Source organism: Ictidomys tridecemlineatus, chromosome 6, assembly GCF_052094955.1.
Source record: "Ictidomys tridecemlineatus isolate mIctTri1 chromosome 6, mIctTri1.hap1, whole genome shotgun sequence".
Taxonomy (NCBI): Eukaryota; Metazoa; Chordata; class Mammalia; order Rodentia; family Sciuridae; genus Ictidomys; species Ictidomys tridecemlineatus.
The window spans coordinates 64329559-64350545 of NC_135482.1; the positions used below are offsets into that span (position 1 = coordinate 64329559).

At 34.3% G+C, this 20987-nt stretch overlaps 1 protein-coding gene across 11 annotated transcripts in view; it reads right to left on the minus strand.

Moving 5' to 3' along the window:
- Larp4 (La ribonucleoprotein 4) overlaps window positions 1-20987 on the minus strand; it is a 71319-nt gene that overhangs the window by 22806 nt on the left and 27526 nt on the right. For all 11 annotated transcript variants that reach the window (XM_021726152.3, XM_013358470.4, XM_013358469.4 and 8 more), the window contains 7 exons: window positions 20356-20511; window positions 17796-17871; window positions 13455-13591; window positions 12417-12520; window positions 9499-9609; window positions 7752-7805; window positions 61-273 (listed from right to left, as the gene is read on the minus strand). In XM_021726152.3, coding sequence (XP_021581827.2) covers window positions 61-273; window positions 7752-7805; window positions 9499-9609; window positions 12417-12520; window positions 13455-13591; window positions 17796-17871; window positions 20356-20511 — 851 coding nt within the window. The remainder of the gene's footprint in view (window positions 1-60; window positions 274-7751; window positions 7806-9498; window positions 9610-12416; window positions 12521-13454; window positions 13592-17795; window positions 17872-20355; window positions 20512-20987) is intronic.

Here is a 20987-nt window from a genome sequence, read left to right on the forward strand (position 1 = left end):
TCAGGATGGATTAAAAATCCTGTAATTTTTGTTTTATTATCCTATAAGTATCTCACTTACCAGTGGCGTTTCAAAGTAAGGTGCAGGACTTGGAGACCAAGACTGAGGCACAATACTATAGACCGAGTACTGTTGATGAGGATTATATACAGGCTGCATAAAGACTGGTGAGGCATACTGTGCTTGAGTTTGAATCGGTTGACTATACATACTAGAATCCATTAATCGATAACCATTCTTAGCAAAAAAAGTATTGATGGCTTTTATCCTTGCCTAGAAGCAAAAGGAGCACATTATAATAAAACTAAAGTGTATATTTTAACAAATATATTAAATTAAATTTACATTTAACATATATGACTACACTATTTCTGTTTACTGTAGAGTCAGTAGAACAAAAGAAAACTGACAGCTTTATTAACAAGAAATCTGTACACAGGAAAAAATAGAACAAACAAGGTTAAACAATAGAAAAGTCTGAATGGTGAAACTAATTACAACTTATCACAAAGAGTGCTAATATCTCTAATAATATATAAATTGTAAAAAATAGGCATGAAAAAGCTCAAAAACTCTACTAGGGTTAGAAATGAGCAGAATTAACAAAAATGAAAGGCAAATATATGAAACAGATGCTAAACCTAGCTTTTAAGATGAAATTAAATAACACCTATGGCTAGGTACAGTGGTGTACACCTGTAATCCGAGCAACTACAGAGGTTAACGCAGGAGGATTCCAAGTTTAAGATCAGTCTAGTCAACTGTCTAGAACATTTCAAGACTTTATAAAGGCTGAGGATATATCTCAGTGATGGAGCACTTGACTATCATGCTAGAGAAACCATGTTCAATCCTACCACGACAATATATACATAATTAATATCTAGGAAAAAAATGCTCAAAATCACTAATGATCAGAGAAATGAAAATTAAAATCACAATATAACCCCATATACCTGATAAAATGGCTGTTCTCAATAAGACCAGTGTTGAAGTGGATGTAGAGAAAGAACTCTTGAACACTATTGGTGGAAACCTAAATTAGTAGAGCCATTATGGAAAACAGTTTGAAAAAGGCCCTTACAAGTTAAAAATAAGCCTTGGGGTGTAGCTCTGTGATAAAGAACTCGTGTGAGACCCTGGGTTTGATCCCCAGCATAAAAACCAAACAAAAACTCAAAATAAAAACAACAAAGGAAACCCCCATACGTTAAAAAAATATTTTTATAAAATAATAAATTTAATGGTCTCACCACAAAAATAAGTACACAAGGCAGATGTTATTAGACTGATTTATTCATTTCATAATGCATATGCTTTGCTTATTATGATATAAAATTGTACCTGAAAAATGTATACAATGTCAATTATACCTTTAAAAAACTGGAAGAAAAAAGCACACAGTTATTTAAGAACAGTAATCATAAACAGAATGGGAAATGAAGATAAATTCTCCTTGGGCTAGGGCTCAGTGGTAGAGTACTCGCCTAGCATGTGCAAGGCACTGGGTTCAATCCTCAGCAAATTACTTATAACCAAAAAACTTTAAATATTAAAAAAAAGAAGAAAAGGAAAAAAAGAGAGAGAAAATAAATCCTCCTCTAAAACCCAACACAAATACAGGAACAATTCAACAGTCCATCAATCATGGTGTATCCTCATGATATTCATCAACTATGAAACTTAGGTTCTTCTCTAAATACTATTTTGGAGTGATTTCCAAAAATATACTGTTAAGGGAGAAAAAGAAAAGGTGAGGAGGAGAAAAGTTTATGTAGTAAGGCTATTGTAAGATGGGCATATGACACTTGGATATACAAATATTAGTATTTATTTAATATACTGTGTTTATGTGCTCAGATTTTTAAAAATAAAATCTATTTTTTTTAAAGAGGGGGGGAGGGAGAGGGCGAGAGGGGGAGGGAGGGAGGGAGAGGGAGAGAAAGAATTTTTTAATATTCATTTTTTAGATTTCACTAGACACAACATTTGTTTGTATGTGGAGCCGAGGATCGAACCCGGGCCGCACGCATGCCAGGCGAGTGCGCTACTACTTGAGCCGCATCTCCAGCCCCTATGCTCAGATTTTTAAAAAATATTTATTTATGTATTTTTTTAGTTTTAGGTAGACACATTATTTTGTTTTTATGTGGTGCTGAGGATCGAACTCAGGGTCTCATGGCATGCTAGGTGAGCACTCTACCACTGAGCCACAACGTCAGCCAGCCCACATATGCTTAGATTTAAAACAAAAATTAATCTGTATAAGTTACAAGAAAAAGTAAACTAAAATTATATCTAATTTGTTATGTAACAAAGAATTGCTAAGTGAATTTAGCCCATAATAAAATAAACAGCTGATTGTATGTATGTTCCTTAGAAATCATAGGCACAAAATATGGCAAGATAATCAACACTCTTCAATTGTTTTCAGCATTATATTGCTATTGATACTGTTATTCTGATATTTGTGTGCAATTATGGAATAGATTTAATCAGTGATTATATTAGTGTCACAGACATCCAAGATTTCACACTAAAGAAATGAAAGACTGATGAGACTGAATATAAACTACATTGACTGAAATTAAATGGAAAAAACTGGTAATAAAGGCTAGCAACAACCATTTAGCATGCATTTCACACATGAGTTGTACCTCAGGACAATGGAGACGAGGGTAAGCCTCTAATAAATAGAAAAGAAGGCAATACGTAAAAGGCACAATTCTAAGTCAATGACACCAGCAGCTAGTTTTAGTTCCCTCTCTGTGATATTCTGAGAGCAAACTCAAATCTAATCAAGATTCTTGATCAAGGTACCAATTTGCATGAAATACAGGAGGATAACAATCACATTAAACTACACTCAAGAAACCATTTAGCAAGGCTTTCAAAATGGGTGGAGAATGTCCGATGAAGGGGTTGCTGAGGAAGAGGAATATTCCAGCAGTCTATTAAAATTTATAAATGCAGATTATAAATAGAAAGAGAGATGGGGATATAGTTCAGGTCGAGTGTTTGCCTCATGCACAAGGCCCTGGGTTCAATCCTCAGCATGGGGAGGCCACGGGAGGGGGAGAGAGGGAGAAGAAGAAAGAGGGGGTAAGGGAGGGAGAAGGGGAGAGGAAGAGAAGGGGGAGAGGGGTAGAGAGATGGGGTAGGAGTGGAAGTGTAATTAGCAAACTATAAGGATATGAACATATACCAGTAGAGCATTTGCCTGGCATGCATGAAGTCCCGGCTTCAGTCCCTACTGCTGGAAAATAAAGGGAAAAAAGTATACCCTAGAGAAATTCTATAAGACATTCTTTATTTTTAAAGAATAGTTTAAAAAAATTTTTGGTTTTATTTTTATGTGTGTTGAGGGTCAAACCCAATGCCTCATAGGTACCAGGCAAGTGCTCTCCCACTGAGCTACAAGCCCAGCCTCCAACGTTCTTATAAAAGAAAAAGGGGGGGAAAAAAAGAAAAGAAAAAAGGATGGAAGAGCATTTGCTTAACATGTACAAGGTTCTGGGTTCAATCCCCAGTATGTGAAAAAGACAAGGGAAATCAAGAAAATACAAACACTGAGTATTATCTGATAATAGTAAAAAAAATCAGTGATGATGATACTGTGGCTATTTGGGGATTATATTTTATTGTTTTATTGATACAGCCTAAGCATCTAAAATATGGCTGTTTAAAAAAAAAAAAGAATCCCTATCCTTAAGAACTACTAACGTTAATTTTTTTAAGATTCTAATTTGAGCCATTTTATTAGCATACAAGAAGGTGTATTATTCACATTTAAGCTTCTGTTCTTCAGAACTGAAGCATTGGTAGCATTGTGCATGAAGTACTTTGAGATCTCAGAGTAGGAAATTAAGTAGAGAGTGGAGGTCTTTTTTCTTTAGTTTTAGGTGGGCACAGTATCTTTATTTTGTTTTTATGTGATGCTGAGGATTGAACCCAGTGCCTCACGCATGCCAGATGAGTGCGCTACCACCTGAGCCACATCCCCAGCCCATTAATTTCTTTATAGATGAAATTAAGTGTGGAATTTGTTTCCAAATAATTTTGTTATGTACACTTTACCACAACAGAAAAAAAATGGGTCATAGGTACATAGTGGTTTATTATACTATGTTGTCCACATTTATGTTTGAAATTCCTGCATTAAGTTTACTTAAAAAGTCAAGCATGATGATGCATGTATGTACAGCTACTCCGAAGCCTAAGGCAGAAGGATCACCAATTTGAGCCTAGCCTAAGCAACTTAGTGAGACCCTGTCTCAAACATCTTTTAAACAAGGAGGCAGGACTTGGGATTTAGTTTAGTGTCCCTAGGTTCAATCTCCAGTACCTAAATAATTAGGTAAACCAACAAAAATTGCTCTAACAAATTAAAAATTTTTAATTCAGACTATGTAGTGATAAACTGCTTTTGGGCGCTCTTAGTAAAAAAAAAAGTATATGGCTAACAAAACCTGTGATATTCATTATTGGGCTGCTGAAATAAAGTTTGGCAATTTCTGCAACAGAATTAATAGATGTTAGAGGGTGGGCTGGGATTGTAGTTCAGTGATTATGTGCTTGCCTCTCCTGTGGAAGGCACTGGGTTCGATCCTCAGCACCACATAAAAATAAGATATTGTGTCCATCTACAACTTAAAAAAAAATATATATATATATTATATAAAAAATAAAAAGATGTGAGAGGGTTAGATTAGGAACAAAAAGCCACACCAAGGTGTTGGAACTTGCCAAAAGAAATGAGAATATCATTAATTTACTGGTTAAGTTGAGGACAGTTGGCAGTTTCACCTTATATTTATTCATTATTGTGAATAGTAGTACAGTATTCATTCTGGTCTGTTGTGTGTGTGTGTTTAGGGTGGTTTTTTTTTTTTTTGCGTGTGTGTTGCTAGGGATTGAACCAAGGGCATCATTGAAAACAGCAAAGATTTTAATCCAGCTATTATAAATGTATTTATAAATAACATACAAATTGGGGGCTGGGGATATAGCACAGTTGGTAGAGTGCCAAGGCCCTAGATTCAATCCCCAGCAGTGGGGTGAGGTGGGGGGAACTATAAAAAAATTATGTTGGGGCTGGGGATGTGGCTCAAGTGGTAGAGCGCTCGCCTGGCATGCGTGCAGCCCGGGTTCGATCCTCAGCACCACATACAAACAAAGATGTTGTGTCCGCCGAAAACTAAAAAATAAATATTAAAATTCTCTCTCTCTCTCTCTCTCTCTCTAAAAAAATAAAAAATAAAAAACAGATTATGGGCTGGGGATGTGGCTCAAGTGGTAGCATGCTTGCCTAGCATGCATGAGGCACTGGGTTTGATTCTCAGCACCACATAAAATATTAAAATAAATATATTAAAAAAAAAAATTATGTTAACTGGCTAAAGTTAGAATGCAATCTAAACATATGAAAATTTTTTAAAATATAAATTCTAGAATATAGCCTCTAAAATTACATGTTCAGACTGAGGGTCTAGCTCAGTTGTAGAGAACAAGCGTAGCATGTACTAAGGCCTTATGATTCAATTTCCAGTAACACAAATGGTTTGTCTTATTTAAGCTAAGAGCACCATATAGGATTTCTGGCTCTGGCATTTTTCTTTCCAGGTATTAGGCCATTTGGTTTGGATGGATGGCATAAATGTTAATGTGGAGGCAGGGGATGTGGTTCAGTGGTATAGCACTTGCTTCATGTTCAAGGATTTGGCCTCAATCTATACCATGGGGAAAAAAATCAAATCAAATCAAAAAGAGGTGATGGAAACTAAAGTGAATTCCTTGGCAAGAACACTGCTATGTGAAGAAAAAAAAAAACATGAAGAAAAATCAAAATGGTAGAGAGGAAAAACAAAAAACTACAGTGAATAAATTTTTATTACTATACCTGAAATTTCAGCAAAAGAAAAAAGAAACGGGAAGTGAAGGAATAATCAAACTACAGGTTATTTGCAGATTTCATCATTTCTCATGTTCATAATCCAAAAGACCCACCAACCATTAGATACAATAAAGATGCTCACCAAGGTTGCCGTAGACTATAACATTAAACAAAACAAAAAGAAAACCAAACAAAAAAACCCCTAAGATACCAAAATTAACCCCCCCACCTCCACCCACTAGTGGGACAAGGACAAACAAAAACATAATTTAAAAAAAATTATCTTTTGGTGTTGATAGACCTTTATTTTATTATTTATATGACATGTTAAGAATCAAACAGTGCCTCACATATGCCAGGCAAGTGTGCTATCACTGAGCCATAACCCCAATCCCAAAAGCATAATTTTTAAGAAGGGCTGGAGCTGTAGCTCAGTGGTAAAGTGTTTGCCTGGATGAATGATGCCCTTGGTCCAATCCTTAGCAACACACACACACACACACACACAGCAGACCAGAATGAATACTGTACTACTATTCACAACAATGAATAAATACAAGGTGAAACTGCCAACTGTCCTCAACTTAATCAATAAATTAATGATATTCTCATTAATTCAAATAACTTTTGAAAATTGGCACTGGACAAATGTTTCAAAATTCATATGGAAAATTAATGGTTTCAGAATAGCCAACATAACCCTGAAAAAATAAGAAAAAGGAAAAAAAACCCTATATATAGAAATAAGGATATTGCACAACTATGGCAATTAAAAAATATTAGTATTGGTTCAGGAAAGTAGAGATGCAGAAAACAGGAAAAAGAACCTGAATCAGATCTCAGAGATTTAGCACTAACCACATTGCAAAAGAATAAATCAGTCAACAATTTCATGTTGAGACAATAGTATTTTCATTTATGTTAAGAAATGAAATTAGATTTCTATTTCATACTACTAAGATTTAGATCTTGGTAAATACTAAATCCTAAGACCTAAATCTGAAATACAAAACCTTGAAGCTATTAAAAGACTCAGAACATTTTCATAGTCTCAAAGTAAAGAAGGTGATAATAATAGGAGAGCATCAGAGGCAATGAAAATAATTACAACTACCAAATAGCTTATTCGTAACATGAATAACTAATAACATGACCTACTATACAATAAGGATGATATTAAATATGTCAAATTCTAAGAACATGGGCTGGGGTTATGACTCAGAGGTAAAGCGCTTGCCTAGCATGTGTGAGGCACTAGGTTTGATCCTCAGCACCACATAAAATTAAAAATAAAGATATTGTGTCCACCTGTAACTAAAAAAAAATACTTAAAATAAATTCTTAGAACATGCCTGACATATACTTCTTAATAATATAACACACTAATTATATGAAAGCAGGTAGGTTATTCTCACTTTTTGCACTAGTAAAATGAAGTACCCTTCACAGGTAATAATGCGGAGAACGGTAAAGTGTAGCAGTTACAAAGCTACTCCAATTGTTCAAACAATAGTAATAGTGATGGAAAGAAGTTTGAGGGTAGATTTCATAGGACCCAAGAACAGATAAGACACGATCAAGTGTCATCAATGACAATTCCCAAATTGTTGAATGTTAATGTGGGAATGCAGTCAATTGAGATGAGGGTGAAAGTACTAAGAATGTTTTTCATTCCTGTTGTTAAAGTTCTATCAACTAAAAATCAAATAATACAAGCCAAAAATATCTTTTAAATTATTATTGTTTTTGTAAAATATTATTTCCATGTTTTTTAAAATTCTTAAAGGACAAAAACATCAACAACAACAACAAAAACTGTTCACACCATTCCTCTACTGTATTTACAAATGTTTCTTACCATGATTGGCTTGCCCTGAAACGTTTTAACTTCTTCTCTTAAGTATTTAAAAGCCTGTTAATGAAGCAGAAAGGAACTTTCATAAATATTTAGACATTTCATTAAAGTTATTTTTATTCTATCAACATTTTGGGATTAGTAATTGTTTCTAAATAAAACAACAGTCTGAAGGTGACAGAATGAAAAAGAAAAAAAAAAAATCTAAGTCTTTCTCAGCTACAGTTCCAAGTATGGATTGCCAGGCACAGTGGTGCTTGCCTGTAATCTCAACATCTTGGGAGGCTGAGGCAGGAGGATCTTGAGTACAAAGTCAGCCTTGGCAACTTAGTGAGGCCCTAAGCAACTCAGAGAAACCCTGTCTCTAAAGTTCAAAAAAAGGCTGGGGATGTGGCTCAACTTGAGGTTCAATTCCCATTACCAAAAAAAAAAAAAAAAAAAAAAAGAAAGAAAGAAAAGAAGCTCTAGTATAGATTACCACAGACAAAACACATCAGATTCAAAACAGAAATATCACTAGACAGCAATTTAAAAACTATTCAGATAATCTTCTAAGACAATTAAAAATCTTGGTAACTTTACAATGCAAACAGATATATTTTTGTTTCAAAGGAATATTATATTTCTCTTAGCTTTAAGAGGAAAATGTTAACAACTAAGAGTAAAACATTAAAGTCAAATTTCAACATTTTAGAAAATACAGTCTACCTACCACCTACTAGAAATACCAACAATTGAGAACAGAGCTCCCAATCTCCACAGTAACTTTGATAAATGTAATATACAATTTATTTATTTTTTTAATCCAGGGCCTTGTGCATGTGAGGCAAGCACTCTACCAACTACTTTTTTTTTTAATTTGACAGGAAACAAACAGTTATTAAATGGAAACTAAGGAGGCTTTATGAAGATGACCAAAAAAGATACCTGTTAAGCAAGAGTAAAAAGGTGACCAAGGCACTCTTAGTTTTTAAAAACACCCATGTAAAGCCAGTGTGGTGGTGCATGCCTGTAATTCTAGTGGCTCAGGAGGCTGAGGCAGGAGAACCAGGAGTTCAGAGTCGGCCTCAGCAAAAAAGCAAGGGGCTAAGCAACTAAGACCCCATCTCTAAATAAAATAAAAAATAGGGCTGGGGATGTAGCTCAGTGGTTGAGTGACCCTGAGTTCAATACCTGACACACTCATAAATAAATAAATACAAATAAAAGCACCAGTGTATGCACATATTTTTTTCTTTCTTTTTTTAAAAAAATATTTATTTTTCAATTGTAGCTGGACACAACACCTTTATCTATTTATTTATTTATTTTATCGAACCCAGGGCCTCGCATGTGCTAGGAAGGCGCTCTACTGCTGAGCCACAACCCCAGCTCCTTTTCTTAAAAAAAAAAAAAAAAAAAAAAAACCAACAACATTTTTAGGGGCTGGGGTTGTGGCTCAGCAGTACAGTGCTCATCTAGCATGTGTGAGGTACTGGGTTTGATCCTCAGTATCACATAAAAATAAATAAAATAAAGTCATTGTGTCCATCTACAACTAAAAAAAATTTTAAAAAAAGTTTTAGTTGTAGATGGACACTATGACTATGTATTTTGATGTGGTGTTGAAGATCAAACCCAGTGCATCACACAAAAACTAGGCAAACACTCTATCACTGAGCTACAACCCCAGGCAGTACACATTTTCTCAGTTAACATACTGTGACTTCTCTTACAACCAGGACTATAACAAGAAAAGTTTTCTCCTTACCTGTTGTGCATCTGTGTCTGACTGAAAAGTGATATACCAGTTGCTATTATGTGCAAACTCACAGCTTATCACTTTGGGGCAGTTTTCACTTTTAAACAAAGCTTTCACTTCCTAAAAAATAAAAATTACAGTCATTTTCTTTTTGATTTTCTGGTAAGATTGAGCACTTCTTCACATCTTTTGGTCCTCAATCCCAGGTACAAATAGAAAACAAAAGATATTTACACTAAAACTCAAGAGTGGTCAGTTAACATATTTAAAGATACTTAATATAAAGAAACAACTGAAAGAGAAAAAGTATGCATACGTCTAAAGTATACATACATACATAAAATTAAAGGAAAAGAAAGAATATGCATTAAAATACCATCAAAAGTCACTGACTTAATCCCCAAACCAACCCATGTTCAAGTTCTTTTTACAAACTCCATTTTTACCAATGAAGTCCACTGAACCTACTTATTACAAGTATGAAGAGAAATGTAATAACCAAAAATTTCCAAGTAAGAGAATATGATCAGGTTAAACTGCACCCACAAAATATCAAAGCATCATTATAGGCATCAATTTTTTTATATTTATTTTTTAGTTGTAGTTAGACACAATACCTTTATTTATTTATTTTTATGTGGTGCTGACAAACCAGGGACCTGCATGTGTGAGGTGAGTGCTCTACCACTGAGCCACAACCCCAGCCCCTAGGCAATTTTTTAAGATAAAAGGTGATGGGAATATTGATAACAGTGAAGCCTAACCAGTATACCTCAAATTTTTAAGACACTGAATTTATTTATTTATTTTTAATATTTATTTTTTAGTTTTCGGCAGACACGACATCTTTGTATGTGGTGCTGAGGATGGATCTCGGACCGCACGCATGCCAGGCGAATGCGATACCGCTTGTGCCACATCCCCAGCCCAAAGACACCGAATTTAAAAAAGAATGTTCTCATTGTGATAAATGACATTGCATCAAATTTTTGAAATTTTAAAAAGTGGAAAACCATCAAGTTCTATAACTTTTGTGAAAGTGGTAAATTATCATCAACTTCAGTTTAGAAAATCACCATGTAATCCCAAAATTACATCACTGAGTATCTGTATGAAACTATTAGGTTGCCACTTACTACTGATCTTTACTTTAAAGTACCATCAATACTGTATATATTTCTTATTCCCTTAAAATGTTTAATGAATTAATTTTAAAAGATTTTAATAAAATGCTTATTTTCCACTTTCATCATTCCACAAGAAGTTATGCTCACAGATTTACTTTTGCAAGCATTAAGTCTAGAGTAAGCAAAAATTTATTTTGCCAGGAACCTTAAAGGGTCACTACCTTGACTACTCACATTTTAATAAAAATTTCAGTGATTATTGCCTACATTTATTTTATCTGGCTATTTTAATCATCTATACTTCCTTTACTTTTTTGGTAATATTGTTCACTATCACCTTATTTTATTGTTTTTCATGTAGTAAACTCTTTATGTATTCAGAATAAAAATTAAAATAAATACAAAATTGACAAAGAATATTTTATGTACCAGGTCACTACTCTTAAGTTTCAAAGATCTTGTGACAGTTTCTTTTCTAATTTCTCTCTGCTTCTTTCTCTGTTTAGGAAATCTTCATTCTAGATACTGAATACTGAATGACTTTGGGTAAAAAGATTAGCTACTAAGGCATCATTATTTACTATGTGGCAAGGGACTAAAAATTCTAAACATGGCTAATAAATTACAATAAACAAGTTAATGATCAATCCTCAACTTTTTAGATTTAGTCTTAAAATGGACACAGTGGTTAAGAAACACAGGCTTCTGAATCAGATGATCAAGTTTAAATGTAGACTCTCTCATGTAATTGCCCATTTATCCTTGGACAATTACTCAACCACTTAAAGATCAGTTTTTTTTTGGGGGGGGGCCTGGGGTTGAGGCTCAGCAGTAGAGCACTTGCCTAGCACAGGGGAGGTGCTGGGTTCGATCCTCAGCACCACATAAAAATAAACAAACAAAAAAAAATAATAAAAGTATTCTGTCGAACTAGTCCCCCGCCCCCCAAAATCAGTTCTTTATCTTAAAACAGGTTATAAAAACCCCTGGCTTCTCATTTTCCCCTGCACTGGGGATTGAACCCAAGGGTATTTTACCACTGAGTTACATCCCAGTCCTTTCTATTTATTACTATCTTTTTTGAGTAGTGGGGATGGAACCTTTTTATTTTCTGAGTCTTGCTATAAATTGTCCAGCATGGCCATGAACTCGTGAGCCTCTGGAGTTGCTGGGATTATACAGCATACACCACTATGTCTAGCTCAAACATTATATTCTTATACCTGTATCATACCACCTTTATGACTACAGCTTTGCTTTATATTTTGCTAACCAACAGAGTTTATCTCACATCATTAGTACTTATTCAAGATTCTTTTTATACATTCTTCCAAATGAATCCATAAGTTCTCAAAATAGCCCATTTATAATTTATTAATTTATTTTTTGGTATCAGGGATTAAATCAGGGACACTTAGAAACTGAGCCATATCCCCAGTCCATTTTGTTGTTGTTTTTAAAGACAAGGGTCTCATCTCACTACATTGCTTAGGACTAAGTTGTTGAGATCACAGATGAGTACCAGTGCACCCAAATCCCCATTTATATTTTAACTGTAATTGAGTCAAACCAAAAAATTCAGAATTTGATTCACTGCTTAGCCTACCCTTCCAGAACATAGAATTATATGTTTTTCTCCCTCTGTGTTTTTCTAATATGTCAGAATTATGAAAACAAATTAATATTTATCCTATAGACAGTAACTAACACAGGACACTGTCTTATGTTTTGCTTATGTACCTCCTCCAATTTAAACAGTTAAAGAACATTTAACTTACAAATGATTAATGAATGATTTACCTCTACTGGTGTTGTTTCAGGAATCTCTCTGAGAATGACAATACAACGTTTATGACTTGGTCTCACCTTCTCACCCTTCTCATCAACTTGTACCATAGGAGAAGCTGAAATTTTAAAAAGTGATCTCATTTGTGACAGGTGGTGATGTTAATAACACCATTAAAAAACCATGCATTTTAATTTCCATAGAATACACTAGCAGAGGCTAGGTTAATACAGCAAACATAAGTTACAATTTTTTTTAAAAAAAAACGGAAGTTTATATGCAAAAAACATTAAATATTCAGAGTATGTACTTTGGGGGTTGGGGATGTGGGTCTGGCATGTGTAAGGCCCCAAGAAAAAACAAACAAAAGAAACAGAGTACATACTTCAACTTAGCACTGTGTTGAGGCTAAAAAGAAACCTTCGGAGAGCACGAAGCACCTATAATTATGATTTTAATTAATTAGTTAAGGGCCTCATCTAAATATATTTACTTTTATATTCTACTATAAAGATCTAAAACCCATTTAGATGTTGGTTTTGAGGAATCCCATTGTCAAAAGTTTTATTTCTACCTCTTTCAGAAGACCACTAAAAATTCTTAGAGCCTCAACCAAGAAATATAAATTCTTTACCAAATTTCAGAAGTATTTGTCAAACTGTAGGTCACAACTCATGTGTAAGTCACAAAATCACTTTAAGACAAAAGAAATGAGTTTGTTGCAAATATACAGTATTAACTTGTAAAACTGACATTTCAATTGTGTGTAGTAGATATGTGGCAAGTTTATCTGACTATAATGTAAACATTCACCTTAGGTTGGTTCAAAAGTTTCAAACAGATCGCTTTACAAGGTATGAGGAATAAGCTTTCTAGTAGCCCATGAAATGAGATTTGATTGTTTACAATTGCTAAATACAACTGACACAGAAGCTGTATACATACATCCTGGCCAGTAAAAATAATTTATTAGAAAAAAATAGAAATAAAAAATCCAAAAAAATATTTAACTTCTTAAGTTTTAAAAATAAGCTAAAAGGTTATTTACATACATCTCAACACTTCAAGAATTAGATCAGGATCTGTGGTCAATTTTTTTATCTCTTCCATGTTGGCAATTGTCCAAATTGGGACGAACTGATCACTATCCATCTGAGATATCAAATAAAGATCCTTTGACAAGTTTTCTCTGAAACGAATAAACAAAAGCAATATAACAAGCAATTTTTAAAAAGCATCTATGGAAAAAAAAGTACCTTACTCACTTTTGTCACTATGTCTAGGGAAACAAATTTATGCTATTAGAATTAACATAGTAAACGTTGAAAAATCCATTTAAAAGTTCATGTTCAAAGATACCAACATAATATACATTGGTAATCTTTCATAAACTTTCTGGATCCCTAAATATACTTGGCCCCATAGTTCTGGACAAGTGATTTTATTGAATTATATAAAAAATGCTTAATATTAAATGGCATATTACAAAGTATTACATAGAGCATAGTTCCATTTTATACACAATTTATCATCAATATTAGAATATGCATATGAGAATTTTTCTAGGTGCAGAGTCAGTACTGGGGATTGAATGAACCTACAGGGTATCACCAAAGTAGCCAGGATAGCCTTCACCTTGAAATCCTCCTGCCTTAGCCTCCTGAGTAGCTGGATTACAGATGAGCCCCCATTGAGCCTACCTGGATGTTTTTTTTAGCATGTTTAACCTTTGTAACTTAAAATATATATTTAAATGAAGAAAATAGTTTTCTAAGATACATTTTAAAAAAAGATACAAATACTTACTACACATAAAATCTTTTTAACAAATTGAAATAAATTAAATTCCTGTCTTTTCATTCATATCAAATATTCTTTGAAGCAGACTAGCAAAATTTGCTAGAAGTTTGTGCTTAAAAGCTCCCTTCTCAGACCCCTGACCTAACTGCCATATTTAAAACCACGAAGGGGGGCTGGGGATGTGGCTCAAGCGGCATCGCGTCCGGATTTGATCCTGAGCACCACATACAAAGAAAGATGTTGTGTCCGCTGAAAACTAAAAAATAAATATTAAAAAATTCTCTCTCTTAAACAAACAAACAAACAAACAAAAAAACCCACATAGGCACTTTGGAATCTCTTTCCTTTACTTAAACCATACTTTTAAATTTTTTCCCACAGCAATGTTCAAACATATTACTATAAACTACTTAATTATTCTGCTTATTTTTTCCTGTCCCCACACCAGAATATGGGTTCCATGAATGATATTCTTTTGTTCAGTGTTTCAAAAGCCTTGTGTCCAGCTGGCTATAGTGGCCCATGCTTGTAATCCTAGCAAATCATGAGGCTGAAGCAAGAGGATTACAAGTTCAAGAACAGTCTCAGCAATTTAGTAAGACCCTCAGCAAATTAGGGAGGCCCTATCTCAAAGTAAAAAATAAAAGGATGTAGCTGGGCTGGGGCTCAGTGGTAGTGTACTTGCCTGGCAGGTGTGAGGCACTGGGTTTGATTCTCAGTACCACATATAAATGAAACATATTAATAACATCCTAATCAACAAGAATAATGAATATACTTGAAAATTAGATAACCATAAACAATTTTTGCACAACTAAAAGGCTGTAGCCTAAACCTACCCTGTCTTTTGGCAGATCTATTATAATAAATCATGTGTCAAAATGTGCTAATAAAACTTTAATAATACCACCTTTGGGGCTGAGGATATAGCTCAGTTGGCAGAGTGCTTGCAGCGCATGCACAAGGCCCTGGGTTTAATCCCTAGCACCACCAAAATCAAAATCACACCAAATAACCAACCAAACAAACAAACAAAAAACTACTATACCTTTTCAGAAGTAAATAAAAATAATTGATATAGCATCTCAGACTTACCTATTCATGAATAATATTTGACATATATTAATGGCAAGTTGTTTTTGGTTTTTTTTTTGGAGGGGTAGGGGGTGGGGCCGGGGGAGTGCTGGGGATTAAACCTAGGGGTGCTTAATCACTAAGCCACATCCCCAGGCTGGCCCCAGTTGGCCTTCCGCCTCAGCCTTGGTTTGCTGGAATTACAGGTGTGTGCCACAATGCCTGGCTTTAATGGCAATCTTGCTGAACTACAAATGATAACCACCTGGCTGGTCTGAACAGCATCACAGTCTTAGACATGATGTACTATAACATGTGCAAGAGCTCCTACTACCAACACTAAAAAAGCTTGGATAAATTACAAGAATTATGTTTTGAAAGATAATAGGAGAGGTGTGGAAGCTTCAAAGACAAAAACAACTAATATTAGAAAGACCTTATGGAGTGCATTTGCATAGAGAAACTATACTGAGCAAGAAAGAAGCCAGCAGAGCTTTAGGCAGTTATGTATAGGTATGAAGAGTATATACTTGACACATGATTAACACTATGAATTGAAAATTTACATTAGTTCCCAAGACAGAGTTTCCTGAGTTCTAAGGAATATGAGATTGTGAGCCAGGATGAAAAGGCAAAGTAAAATCTGTGTGGTCCCAATGGAAACAGAACCTGCATGAAACAAGTCTCCCCAGCAAAGCATTTGCCAGATGTAGGTTGTATGGCTTAAGAAGATAAAGAGCTAACTTCAAATCTCTGAAAAATTAGTGATGTTCCTAATGAAGAGAAACTGGAGGAACTATGTCTAATTAAAATGGCTGCTCAGATTTGATCCAGTTCAATTCCTGACTAGATTAAAGCAATCAATATTTCATTCTATCTGCCTAACAGAAGCTTAATTCTTGCCTAGATTGGAAAATTATTACCTACAGCTTACATACTTTTTTTTTTTTTTTTAAAGAGAGAGTGAGAGAAGAGAGACAGAGAATTTTTAATGTTTATTTTTTAGTTCTTGGCGGACACAACATCTTTGTTGGTATGTGGTGCTGAGAATCGAACTCGGGCCGCAAGCATACCAGGCGCGCACGCTACCGCTTGAGCCACATCCCCAGCCCTTACATACTTCTTATATATGTAATGCCCAGCATACAATCAACATTTGTAAGACATGCAAAAAGGCAAGAAACTATGGTGGAGGATAAAAGGAAAAACTTAGACAACAGAAGCAGACCCACAAGTGGTCTATAGGGAAAAAAAAGATATTTTTTGAGATAGGGTCTTGCTATTTGTGCAGACTGGTCTCAAACTCTTGATCTTCCTGCCTCAGCCTCCCTAGTAGCTAGGATTATAGCCGTGAAACTGTACTCAGCAACAATAAGTAAAATAAAGTAACTATTACAAGTATGTTCTAGAAAATAAATTATATTATAGGCAGAACTATTAGAGAAAAAAGTCAGGAGACTCTTGTTTTCATCCTGCAAACTATACAAGAATGTAAAGAGGATAATAAGAGGGCTGGGGCTCAGAGGTAGAGCGCTTGACACCACATAAAAATAAAGTTGTTGTGTCCACCTACAACTAAAAAATAAAAATAAACAAATATTTTGTTTTTAAAAAAGAAGATAATAAGATACAGGAGTTATTTAGGATAAAGAATTAATTAAACATGGCTCAAGGGTTCATTATGTATAAAGAAGTTATGAGGGGAATCTCAGTGGTAGAGCACTTGCCTGGCATGTGTGAGGCACTGAGTTCAAGCACCATACATACATACCTAAAAACACATACATACATAAAAAGGGGCACTTTACCTGAGCCACAACCCCCAGCCTCGTTTATTTTTCATTTTGAGACACAGCCTTGCTAAGCTGCCCAAGTTGGCAACTTGTGATCCTCCTGCCTCAGCTTCCTGAGTCACTGGGATTACAGGTGTGTGCCAAGGCATCCAGATACATAAGACATTGCCTAAATGGACTCTGTATTTAACAGAAGACACTGATAGTATATAATCCCTCTGCCTATCTCCTTACTACCTTGCTAAAAATAACTATGTTCAAAAAAGTTACAAGAGTCAATTCCTAAAATCAAAGAAGTATTTTCCCCTACCTCTCCATTAATTTGTCGATTTTTTTAAGTTGTAGATGGATACAATATCTTTTAAATTTATTTTTCATGCGGTGCCTCACACTTGCTAGGCAAGTGCTCTACCACTGAGCTATATCCCAGCCCTAATTTGATTTTTAATTTTTGTTTGATAATTACTTTTGAGAACCCTGAGCCTGAATATGTTCATAGAAAAAGTATCTAATAGAAACTTCATTATCTTTCTACTGAGAACAGATTCTTTGCATATCTAACTGGAGATTTCATCTTTAAATTTAGATTAAAAATATACCACAAATGATACCAAAATACAGTACTACAAAGAAATGAGAACCAACATTCTTCTACTCATGAAATAGGTATTATACTAACCAAATAACTCAAAAAAAGGAAAAATATCAATAAAAATGATTCTGTACCGTGAAAAACAGAATTCTAATTGTTTCTTTAGACATTCTTTTAGGTCTTCTGTAGAAATTGTTGAACTGCTTTCTCCTGATAATAGAAAACAAGAGGGGGAAAAAGTTAATATCAAATTATTGTAGGTGATGAAATTTATGTATTGTACTCAAAGTCAATAAGTATGCACAAATTAAATTTTACCTCAAAAGTGTATTTTTAAATAATTTTTATAACAGATTAGGGTCCAATTTCTTCCAATCTTTTTACAGATAAATTTCATATTAGTTTAAAAATTATTTTGCCAAACAAATAAAAAAAGAACCATTAATACCAAAAGTGCTCGACTACCACATTGTAAAACACTGCATTAAACATTTAAAAAAAGTGACAACTATTTATTTCTTTAAGGGGAACTCAAAGCTGAACAAAAGTAACAGTAATCTAAATTGGAAAACAAATTGGCTAAACCAATTGGGACATATTTATATAACTGTATTTCTCTTACTGATTTTAGTCTCACTCTTCAAACTCTATAAAATACTTTTCTTCTTCATTCTATGATTTTAGAGTACTATACCTCCCTACTTATATTTACAGCATTCTAGCATTCAAAGGATCAGATCAACTCTCTTAATGGCCTTCTGTGCTTTCTACTGTTTAAACACAGCACCTGAGCTTTTTTCTCAGGAAGCAATCATGGAAAACCACCACTCTAAATTAGAATCTTACACCATCTTCCAGACTAAAAGCATATAATATGTCCTTTTCTTAAAAAAGCATTAATGATAATAGAAACTAACTTTTCTCTAAATAGAGACAATAGGATGAATAGGAAGCTGAATTATCTTTGTCTATGATTTTACCACTAAATTGTCTTGCTACTCAAGAATCAAAGTTACATATTTAGTTAACTTCATTAATAATGACCATAAGAACCATTTTGCCAGGTGCTGTAATCCCAGCAATTTTAGGAGGCTGAGGCCCTAAGCAACTTAGCAAGACCCTATCTCAAAATAAAAATAAAATGGGGTGGGGATGTGGTTCAGTTGATTAAGTGCCCCTAGATTTCATCCCCAGCACACCTCCTGCCAACATTCTATTTCTATGTATATATAATCCACCCGAATGCCAGTTTAATACGCTATCAATTTGGTTACCCTTCTGATGACCATTATAGCAAACTCTAAAACACCAAGGGGTTGTAACGTAACTTAAACCAACTCCATGTTCAAAATGGATAGTGGTTAACTTTATTAGAACTACAGGCTAGAAGAACTCTCCATCTTAAGTTATCATGTGAGAATACCTCATTTCAGAACTTATCTTTTAAACCAATGGATTTAAAAAATGTAGTCTGAATGCCTATAATAAGGTAATGAGGACAAAAACTTATAGACCTTGCCTGAAGAGCTATATAAACGTGGAAAACAAATACCTACTCCATGTTACAATTATTGTTCAATAAGACCCTTTAAGCTGGCATGTTGGCACACGCCTTTAACTCTAGCTACTCCTGAGGCTAAGACAGGTGAATAATGAATTTGAGGCCTCCTGGGCAACACAGCAAGACCCCATGTCAAAAACTAACAAAAAATCTTACATCTTAGAAAAATAAAGGTAGCAAATCCAGCTTTTTGGTTCATTTTTAGTTTCTTTTGAAAAATTCATCAACCATAAATTTAAGTGAAAACTACTCCATTTCAATTAAAAGAATGTACAAATATATATATAGCTTACAGGTTAAACTGCAGTGGAACTTGTGTGTTTAGTATGATTTTTTTCTTAAAATTAATCTCAGTTGGGCATGGTGGTACACGCCTATATTCCCAACGACTGAGAAAGCTGAGGCAGGAGGACTGCAAGGTTGAGACCAGCCTCAGCAACTTAGGCCCTAAGCAACTTAGCAAGACTCTGTCACAAACAAACAAACGGATGGGAAAGTGGCTCAGGGGTTGAGTACCCAGGGCTCTGTCTCAAACAAACAAACAAATAAATAAATAAATAGATAAATGAATGAATGAATGAATGAATAAATAAATAAATAGTGGGCTGGGGATATGGCTCAGAGGTTGAATACCCTTGGGTTAAACTCCCAGTCCCCACCCACCAAAAAAAAAAAAAAAATTGGCAATTGAATATCTATCTATTATAATAACAGGTGTGGATACATATGTATTTATTTATCTGAAAAAAATGACAGGAAAATTGACAGAACTTGTAATGACAGCTAAGTCCTAAAAACTTAAACTTATGAAAGGTTGCAATTTAGGTCTCTTAACTTCTTTCAGTAGGACCCTCATGAACTAAATATTATTTTTAAATTACATATTTCATGTTTGGATATTTTTAACATTCACCTAACATGTAAGAAAGTTTTTCAAAGAAAAGAACTAAATTATCATTTTTTAAATATTCTTTTTTTTTAGTTTTCGGTAGACACAACATCTTTGTTTTTTGTGCATGGTGCTGAGGATCGAACCCGGGCCGCACGCATGCCAGGTGAGCGCGCTATCGCTTGAGCCACATCCCCAGCCCTTAAATTATCATTTTAAAAAGCAATAAAACAACAAAGTTTACCAGAAACATCATATATTTGGTAACTCAGCTCTTCAGGTCCTAATATCATTCCATCAGTTGATTCTTCAATGCCTGTAGTGTTTCTTGTGGTTTCACAAGATGGAGAATACATTACTTCATATTCCTTACATACATCTTCTGAAAGCTCAGCATTTCCTATATTCAAGAAAAAATAGGGAAAGTAAATAGGAATTCTTTAAATCCTATCTTCAAGAATTTTGGTCAGTATGTCTTCTACAACACAATTTCAATGAATTCTACTAGTCAGAAAAAGTTTCCCATGGTTTTAAGTTAACAGTATTTCCTCAAGGGAGTAAGTTTTCACCATTATAGATATGATAAAATAATTAACAATAACTAAAACTCATATAGCACTAGCTATGTATCTGACTACTCAAATGAATTCTATCCACTTAATTTTCAGAAAATCTTATGCTGTAGGCAATTATTATTTGTTTTACAGATAAAAGAATAAGTAAGCACAGAAGTCATTTGTCCAAATTTTAACAGTGAGTAAAAAGCAGAGCTGATGATGGCAATTCAAAATTAACTTATAAACTGATTATAAATGATAAGTATATTATAAATGGGTTAGATACTGGACCCAGTCACAAATACTACTTCAAATAGTG